Genomic DNA, 9,279 nt, shown 5'->3' on the forward strand with positions numbered 1-9,279 from the left:
GTGCCCAGCCAGACCCTGAGCCGCACGGGAATCTTCAGCCATCCGCCCGCATCAACTTATACTTCCTGCAGCTGCGTAGGGGAAAGCTACTGCTGGCATGTGCAGCCAGGGATGCGGAAGGGGAAGGGCTGGAACTCAGCTAGAAGAGCAAGAACAGCAGTTTGGGAAAAGTGATGATGGATTAAGTGGAGTAAACTACCACCAGAGTTGGAGGTAATAAGTCATTTACTAGAAATATGAAAGTACAGTTGAACAACAGAAGCAGGCATTAAAACAAGCCTAAAAAACAGGGTTATTTTCCCCATAGAGATAGACATATTTGAAACTGTAAAATTGATTTACGCAATACAGGTAAAGGCACAAAGCTGGAAAGGTTTGTCTGTAAAAAAAAATTTACAAAAGAGTAAAAAAAAAAGTTATATATATTTATGCTATGAAGGGGAACTTCTATGGTAGAATGACTTTAATACATCTGTTTTAGGTTTATCAGTCCTCTTAAAAAGGGGCTTTGGTGTACTCTGTGACCCATCAGTAACCTTTAATTCTGTTGTTGACAGTAAACGATGCTCCTGGATCAGAGTCACATATGTCATGAGAAGCTGATAAGGGCAAACACATGACACAAGGATTAGTCCTTACTCCTCATGTGTCCAAGAGGAGCTCCACCTGATCAACAGTGGCAGCATACTCTTCTGTTTCTTTCTGAAAGGATAGCTGCTTCTCCAGGAAATTGTTTCTATCATTTTCTGCCAGTTTCCACATAGCTGTTGCTGTCTATATGGAAAGAGCAAGTTAGTGCACAGTAGGGACTGTTACAAATACAGTATGTATGACTCCACAGAGGCAGCAGAGCTAAAAGCACATGGCTTTTTTGTAAGTCAAGCCACACCAGGAAGACCACTTTGCTTCAGCCCCTTACCCCAAAGCACCAATTTCTTACTAAGACATCCTGTTCAAGACCAGCCCTTGGTAACTTCAAAACTCCTGCTGATCACGTGAGAGTACAATTAAGTATTGTTTTTTGGCTACATCCAGCTGAATCAAAGTTAATTCAGTAAAGACCACAGTTTAAGGAATCTTGGGTATTCTGAATTTACCATGCTAGTGGCATAGTAGGAGTTCTCACCCTGAAGAGCCACTTCTGAAACACTAATGCATAGGTAGCTGAAATTTGACTAAGATGCTACCTGTGGTAGTTATATGGGCATTATTGTAGCATCTGAGCACTTGGCAACCAAATTTATTTTTAAGACCTCCATGAGGTAGGTAAGTACTGTACTCCTTGTTGTAGAGCAGGGGTGGCCAACCTGAGCCTGAGAAGGAACCAGAATTTACCAATGAACATTGCCAAAGAGCCACAGTAATAGGTCAGCAGCCCCCTATCCGCTACCCCCTCCAGCTCCCAGCACCTCCGACCCACTGGCAGCCCTGCCAATCAGCTATATTGGAAAGTTAGCATCTGTAGCTCCAGCCTCGGAGTCAGCACCTATGCAAGGAGCCGCATATTAACCTCTGAAGAGCTGCATGCGGCTCTGAAGCCACAGGATGGCCACTCCTGTTGTAGAGATTGGAAAGTAAGGTAAAGACCAGATGACATGCCCAAGGTCACATAAGAAATCTGTGGCACAGCAGAGAGTTGGAACTAAGTCTGAGTTCCAGGCTAGTGCCCTAACTACTGGACCATCCTTCCTCCCATGAAGGATAATGCTTCATCTGTTGTGAATAGGATCTTGAGATCTTTAGTGACCCTAAGTAGCAGGAACTTCTCAGTAGATACGTAAATTTGCACTTCCAGAACATTGCCGCCACCCTTTCCAACAATTCTGCAACATTGGCTCATTGCTATTTTCAGAATCACTAGCTTCCTGGTGCGCCCTTCATTCTCTTTTGGAGGCCTCTCATTCCAGTTCTGACTATACTTAATCCTGATTATCTTTGATTATACTGGATCTTCCAAGTTAAGCTGGCTGTTAATTTCAGTGACGTGACCGATTTTAGCTGTAATCCCTTCCCATTACTTTGGGAACTTAATACCACCTAGAATGTCCTTATTACATGCATATTTACAACAGAAGACAGGAGGCAAGGTAGTAAGCCTGCTACAGTACATTGGTCTGCTTGAAGAGAACCCAGGAAACCAGAACTTCATCCCAAACCAGGCAACTGAATATCTGTGGTTTTCTGAAGGAAAAGGTTGTCTTACCAGAAGCTCTTCCTGTTTTGCAGCCATTTGGCTGAATAGTCTCAGTTCTTCTTTAAGCTTCTCTGTCAGCAACTGAAGAAAAGCCCAAAGCATTTAGTTTATCCAGGTTCTGCACCACACAGCAATTGCCTCTATTATCAATTTAAACTTCTAGTAAACAAAAATCTGTAACCCAATTCCACTCAAAAGTTCTCACCATTGTCTGCTTCTGACACTCCTTCGTATCTTCTTCCTCCAAGATTTCATTGCCTGTAACTGATTTATAAATACTTTCATAAGCTTCTTTAGTAGTTACCCAAACGATTCCCCACTAGCTGTTAGACCTCACCTTCACCCACAGTATTAAGTCACTTCACTGCAGAATCAGCCTCTAAATCTACATTAAGAGCAAATCAAGTATTCTGGGGAGTTATGAGTCTGGTTCTTCTGTAGTAAGCAGAGAGCCAGATAGAACAACTTCTCCCTTTCAGCGCAGAGTGATTAGTGCTGTTGCTGTTTGCCAAAACCTGAAGTCAAGCTACACTGAAGTCAAGAATGAATGTCACATGAGCTCCTTGGTTACAACAAAAAGGTCACACCTGAAGAATCAGGGTACCAGTTATCATAATGGGAGGAGATGGGGGCTAACTCCCCACCTTATGCTTAGAACTGAAATAGTTAGTCCTTACCTGGATCAATATTTCTGCTTTCTAAAATCACCATGCAGTTTTCTTGAAATTTCTTCAGCTTTTGAACTTCTTCTTCCAGGACTTCATTCTTTTCTCTCAAGTCTTTTATAGTGCCCTATCAGTACCACACAAGTTAGAAGTCAATAGAGCCCCTAAAAAGATTCTTCCTGTTTCCTCCCAACTTCTTCCTAATTCGCAGCCATACCTGCTCCCAATGTACTGGAGATAAGTTCTTGGACACTGATTTAGTTCTCACCACTTTTTTAATACTGACAGATTTGGAGCTGCCTGTAATAATTTAATACTATCTCTGGACTCAATTAATGTAGGCATATGTTGTATTAATTCCTAACAACGTTGCTAATGAAATGCACTCCAAATAGGTGGGAAGGGGAGGGAGAGGACAGTAAATCTTGAACAGCCCCTCTTGATGGACAGTACTGGAGTTATTTGTCCTGGAGTGCTGGCTAGACCCCCTATTGACTTGCTAAAATAGGTTTATCCAGGAATGTCTCAGTCCAATGAGGAGAGAGCAAAACCTCAGAAGGGTTTAGAGACACAGACCAGGTATACAGTAGGAGCGCTTGGCTAGTATAGCTATACCAGCATATTTTACTAGCAAAGCATTCCTAGTATAGACACAGCTTATACCCGTAAAACCACACTTTTGCTGGTATAGCTTACTCAAGCACTGCCCTCTGCCCCACAGAGAAATAAGCTATACCAGCAAAAGCCCAGTTTTGCTGGTGCAACTGCATCTGCACTACGGATTGTTGCTGGCATAGCTCTTCATAACTCTGACATAGCTTTGCTGACAAGAGTTTAAAGTGTAGACCTAGCCATGCTGTGGAGGAAGTCAGAATGTTAAGGGGTAAGAGGAAGAGACTGAAGCAGAAACTATTGAGTGTAGGCAACAGACTGCTCCTGAAGGGGTCTAGGGTAATAGAGGCCTACTTGAGCTTTTAGGTAAAAAGATAGACTTTTGTTTTAATAATTTAATAATTAAAATGTTATTTTACTCCTGAGGGAATTCTGCGTCATGCAGGATTTCGCAGAAACGTTTTGTGTGCAGAATTCTGCCCTGCCCCCCCCCGAAATGGGCTGCAGTGCTGCTGGCTGCCAGTAGGGGCCACTGGACCCAGCAGAGCCCAGTTCGCACATAGAAGAAAGGGCTGGGGGGCAGGGGAGGGAGCTGCAGTTCCCCACATGCCCTGAGGAAAGGAGACAGTGGCACGCAGGAAATTCTGCACAAGCCTGGGACCTAGCATCATGCTGTTTCTCCCACTAGATCCCTGGGCTCTGGAGGGGAGAGGGGCAAGTGTCTGGGGAGAGGGGCAGATAAGGGGGGGTATCTTAGCAAGGGGGGGCCCTGCAGCTGCGCTCTGGGGTGTGAAGGGGGCAGAGAAACAGGACACTGGGTTGTCACAGAGGTTTCCTTAACTCTACTCCTGGGGGAATTTGCATGTATGTATGTATGTATGTTGTATTGTTACAAACATACTTGCTGACAGATATTTTGACATAAATTACCAAAATAATTGAAACTGGCATGATTAGGTAGTGTTATTTTGACAAATAAAATTTGCAGAATTTTAAAATATCGTGTGTGGAATTTTTACTTTTTTGGCACAGAATGCCCCCAGGAGTATTCTTATGCTGTGTTCCCACTGTTCAGATTCAAGAATACTTTTAAAGAAAGCTGTTTTGTGTCACTGTGTTCACCACTGGTCACAGCTCCTGAAGGGAAGAACTGCAGGTACCCAAATCCAGTTGGATCTGTTGAGCAGTCACACTTGGTACTGTAGTATAGGGCCTGGTCTAAGAATGGAAGAATCACATGATTTTGCCTGAGATGTGAAAGGTCAAGGCCTAAAAGCTAGAAAGATCAAGAGGAGACAGAGGTGCAGCTAGCCCTGAATCTTGACAAACTCGTTGCCTTCTATCACATACTAGACCTAATAGCAGGCTTCAGTCACAACTTTAAACAAGTAAATTGGGAGTGTGGTACATGGGAACAGAAGAGATCTTATTTGGACTCAATGAGCCATAGCACTATTCCCCACACAGCTCATAAAAGTATTACCAGATAATCTTTTAACAAGATGATCAGCCAAGCACCGCTTTTTACCTGTGCTCCTGCCAGCTTTGAGTGCAGTTGTTGTTTGGCTATTTCCAACAACTGGTTCTTCGTCTTTAGCTCTGTCTCCAATCTGTATCGGCTCAGAGGTCTGTAGAGAGTGACACGTCACCGAGGATTTAACAGATGCCAATTTATGGTTAGTATTCAGCTAAGCACGGTTAAGACATGCTTCAGCTAGGGAAGCGTCAGCCAGCGTTCAGTGCACCTGCAGTAGTGTAACTTTCTCTCTTGAAAGATGGAGTGTGCACTGAACTAATACTAGAGTGTTTTGGGCTCCATGTAGTTAGAGTTGATGGTTGGCCATCAGCACATGAATTAGACCATACTGTTCATTGCCATACAAGACTGGGCCTCATCAGAGCAGCTAATAGTACTATTTGAGAGAAGTTTTTTTGCACCAACTTACCCTCGTGCAATTGTTGCTGTCTTTTTAGAAAGAGGCTCTGCTTTCTTGGTAGACCTACAGAGACTAAAATGGTAGAAGTATCATTATCATCATTATCATCAAAGCGTGTAGTAATTTTGCCAAACCACCAAACTATCACTTTAACAAAAGCCTGATTTTCTAGGCGTATTTTTTGCTACTGACTGGAGTACCTTTTGGAATTTTTAGATTACTAAAAACCTGAAGTTTGTCAGTGCATGTACTTTCCATTTACCCTTGGTTTTTGGCTTTGAAGACACCATCCTCTGGAACATTTGAGCTAAAAGTGAAATTGGGATCTTTGCTGAATTCTGGCTCAACTGTTTTGTTGATACGCTGTTTCTTCGATGGAAATGGTGTCTGTATATCTGCAACAAGATACAAGTGTCACCGAACAATGCGAGGAATTAACAAGAGCAAAAAGTCCTCCAAATTTCACATTAGGAAATCTTGAACTTCAGAGGAATCACTTGCATGTTAACATGTCACTCTAACAAGATGTAAGTAGCACGCCTCACCCCATCCCTACAGTCTCCAAATCCTGAACAGAATACAGGCTCAGAATAAAAAAAATTATGTTACTTAAGCCCTGGATGGGCTACAGTAAGCAGTTTTAGAATGTGGTTTACCATTCCAGCAGTGGATCGGATGGCTTGACACCCAGGTTTAATGACACAGACAGTCATTTCAACATCAGACAGATACATGAACACTGCTTTGATAGCCAAAGTTGTTCAGTGTTGAATGAAGAACAGAGCGATTTAAAAATTTTAGGGTTAGAAGATTTAATTTGACATTGCTTAAGCAACTACAGACTTCTAACATTGAGATGAAAGTCACACAAAGTCATGAGAAAGCTTGTTCTCTGAATATACAGACTGACTGTATGTCATGATGATCTGGCCACTCTTTAACATCTGATATTTCCACTAATTATGTAGGGCCTTGTTCACACCAAGCAGTTTTGGAAGTTCAGCGACAGGCTAGCAATAGGAGCATTAGTGTAGAGTAGCCACATGGGTTTTGGCCATCGTATTGTTTTGACATCCTCTGAGCAAAGTTAGGCAAAACTGCGGTTAAGATGACTTTACCTGGCTTACACTCGCCCTACCAGCATTGCTAGCACTGGTGGAGTTGCACCACTACTAGACCAACAGTAGGATAATTTTTGAAAAAGCTCAGCAATGATGCAAACCGATTTTAAAAAAAAGAACAGCGAGATAACAAATGTGCGATAGCTATCTTGCTGTAAAATCCAAAGCAGATGTGTGAGCCCAGCACTATATGCCCTCCTGGGACTGATCTCACCTAGTTAATCCAGTAGCAAAACTATCATGTCTTGGCTCCACTATGTTTTTACAGAGATAGTTAACACACGTTTGTTATCTCACAAACACATTAAAAACACAGGGAATGAAGACAAGCCTAGGAGGCCAAGCATGGAGCGTTTCTGCCCAAAATACAAGTTTCAAGAGGTTATGAACACATGAGGATGGCATGCTAAGAGTTTTCTATTTATCACTGTTATAGTTAAGGTTGTAAAATAATTACAGGGTTTAATATTGGATGAACTATAGTAGTTATTAGTAAGATTAAAACCATTCTGCAAATTAAAACAGTGATACTCATGGTTTTACTAAAACAGTGGTTCTCAAACTTTTTTTCCCCGTAGACCACTTGAAAGTTGCTGAAGGTCTTGGTGGACCACTTAATGATCTTTCCAAATGTTTGTACCATTTTAGCTAACTATTGTAAAGTGCTTTGGATAAAAGTGTTTTTTTTAAATATATATATATATATATATAAAAAAATAAAAGAAACACCTTAATAGTAAACATTTTTGTTCTAAAAATAAGAGCACACAACTCATATTTTAATATCAATAGTCCTACCTTTCTAATAAGATGGATGTGCCCTCTCCCCCGCGCCATGGCAGCCCCCAGGCTAGGGCTGGGGGGCGTGGGGTGTCTCTCCCTCTCTCCCTGGCCAAGGCAGCTCCCACAGAGTTGAGGCTGGGAAGGAGGGCACTCTCTCCCCGACAGCCCTGGTGCTGGGGAAAGTTGCCTTTCTCTGGCCGCCGCAGCCCGTCACGTCCCCAATTCCCCCTACCCCCTCTTCTCACCCCACTGCCCCCTCCCACCTATCCCCTATTCCCCCCCCAAGGCACCACCTCACCTTACATGTGTCTTCTCCAGGGTCCAGGCACCTAATTAGTGGAGCCACGCCTGAGCAGCTCCACTAATTAGGTGGCAAAAAGAAAAGGAGGACTTGTGGCACCTTAGAGACTAACAAATTTATTTGAGCAAAAGCTTTTGTGAGCTACAGCTACATCGATGAAGTGAGCTGTAGCTCACGAAAGCTTATGCTCAAATAAATTTGTTAGTCGCTAAGGTGCCACAAGTCCTCCTTTTCTTTTTGCGAATACAGACTAACACGGCTGCTACTCTGAAACCACTAATTAGGTGGGTGGCCATTCATTCTCTTGTGTGTGACCACCCAGGCACACACCTTAGGGGGAACTATCTGCAGCTCGCGGACCACAGTTTGAGAACCTTTGTACTAAAAGATATTGATGAGCATTTATCCCGGATTCTTTAGAGGGTAAAGTTAATACTCTAGAAAATTAAGACCTAGGTCACCTTCTGAATCCAAAAACTCCCCAAAGCCATCTCTCATCAGCCTTCTAGAAGTCAAGTATCCCTGGGCTCCTTTACTCCTAAAAATGCAAGGGGTTGTATTCTTTCCCACCAACCAACTTTGCAGTGATAATGATAATTAATAATAAAATAAAAATTGACTCTTCTAGCACACCCTCTCCCTGTTTTGCAAAAATTCAACTGGTTTTGAGACACAAACAGGTGCTCAGCTAATGAAAAAGAGGAGTCTTGGAAAGTGTAACGTATTAACGTTTCACAATATAAGAGACCACATGTATTTCGAAGTAGGCAATAATACTTCGCTGCTGCTCAAAAGGTGCTGGTCTCCCAGCCTTACTCGAAGGAAGGAAGGGAGAGAAAGGAAGGGAGAGAGAGGACGATTAGCCGCAGTGCTGTGACCAGCCTGAAGCTGCAGCACGCCCGCAGGGTCACTGACCTGCGGGGACGCTGCGGGAGAGGGCTGTGGGCGGATGGAAGCTGTAGACCGGGATCCTGGAATGTTCGCTCTCCATGGCCTGCCGGTCCCCGCCGCGCGAGCCGCCGCGCGCCTGGACGCCAACGGCTACACAGGAAGGAAGCGCCGATCAACGCCCCGGAGGCTCTTCCAGCGGGGCGAGGACGGGAGAGGGGTCCCCGGCGGGACACACACACACACACTTAGCAGGGCCCCGGCAGGTGGGGAGTCTCGCACAGCGGCCCAGCGAGCGGCGTTTGAAAGACCCAGGGGACGTCGCGCAGGGCTCGGCCAGGCCCGCGGGAACAGCGCGGCCGCTCCGACCGTTTCGCTTTGGAACCGAAGCCGGTTCCACGGACGCGCCCACCAGCCCGCGCGTGTCGGACCCTAGGAAAGCGCCTCCCCACCCCCGCCCGACAGCCGGGCCGGACCCGTCCCACGCGCTGCACAGAGCCGGAACGGGGGCGCCCCGGACCGGGTGCCGGCTCACGGGACAGAGAAAGGTGACGGCGACAGGCACTTATCTAGGTGGGCGCTGTTCCCGCTGCCGTTTGAAAGTGGGAACGGCGACGGAAGGGCGGGGCGAAGAGGCCGCGCAGGCGCAAAGCCGGCGGGTGGTGTTTGCACATGCGCAGTGGGGAAAGTGAAGCCCCCACCGAATTCACCGCCCTGAGCTGGGGTGGCCAAGTCGGAGGCGCGGGGAACGTGTCCGCGCGCACGTGGCCCCTTGGGG

General features: G+C 45.2%; 1 protein-coding gene across 1 annotated transcript; it reads right to left on the bottom strand.

Moving 5' to 3' along the window:
• Positions 1-13: 13 nt before the first annotated feature.
• On the bottom strand, positions 14-9,079 carry KNSTRN (kinetochore localized astrin (SPAG5) binding protein). Its single transcript, XM_077820277.1, has 8 exons — positions 8,529-9,079; positions 5,671-5,803; positions 5,418-5,480; positions 5,000-5,099; positions 2,872-2,986; positions 2,400-2,458; positions 2,204-2,275; positions 14-774 (listed from the first exon to the last, which is right to left on the bottom strand). Exons 1-8 carry the CDS (start codon positions 8,602-8,604, stop codon positions 643-645), a joined length of 750 nt encoding a protein of 249 aa, XP_077676403.1. The 5' UTR covers positions 8,605-9,079; the 3' UTR covers positions 14-642.
• Between the last annotated feature and the right edge of the window lie 200 nt (positions 9,080-9,279).

Source organism: Eretmochelys imbricata, chromosome 6, assembly GCF_965152235.1.
Source record: "Eretmochelys imbricata isolate rEreImb1 chromosome 6, rEreImb1.hap1, whole genome shotgun sequence".
In the NCBI taxonomy this organism is placed as follows: domain Eukaryota; kingdom Metazoa; phylum Chordata; order Testudines; family Cheloniidae; genus Eretmochelys; species Eretmochelys imbricata.

Bases quoted from the DNA above. Each gene is read 5' to 3' on its own strand.
- KNSTRN (XM_077820277.1), bottom strand. From the start codon at position 8,604: ATGGAGAGCGAACATTCCAGGATCCCGGTCTACAGCTTCCATCCGCCC. The intron at 5,100-5,417 runs GTAAGTTGGTGC...CACTCTCTACAG, and splicing joins ACAGCAACAATTGCACGAGG to ACCTCTGAGCCGATACAGAT. The intron at 2,276-2,399 runs GTGAGAACTTTT...GCTTTTCTTCAG, and splicing joins AGTGTCAGAAGCAGACAATG to TTGCTGACAGAGAAGCTTAA.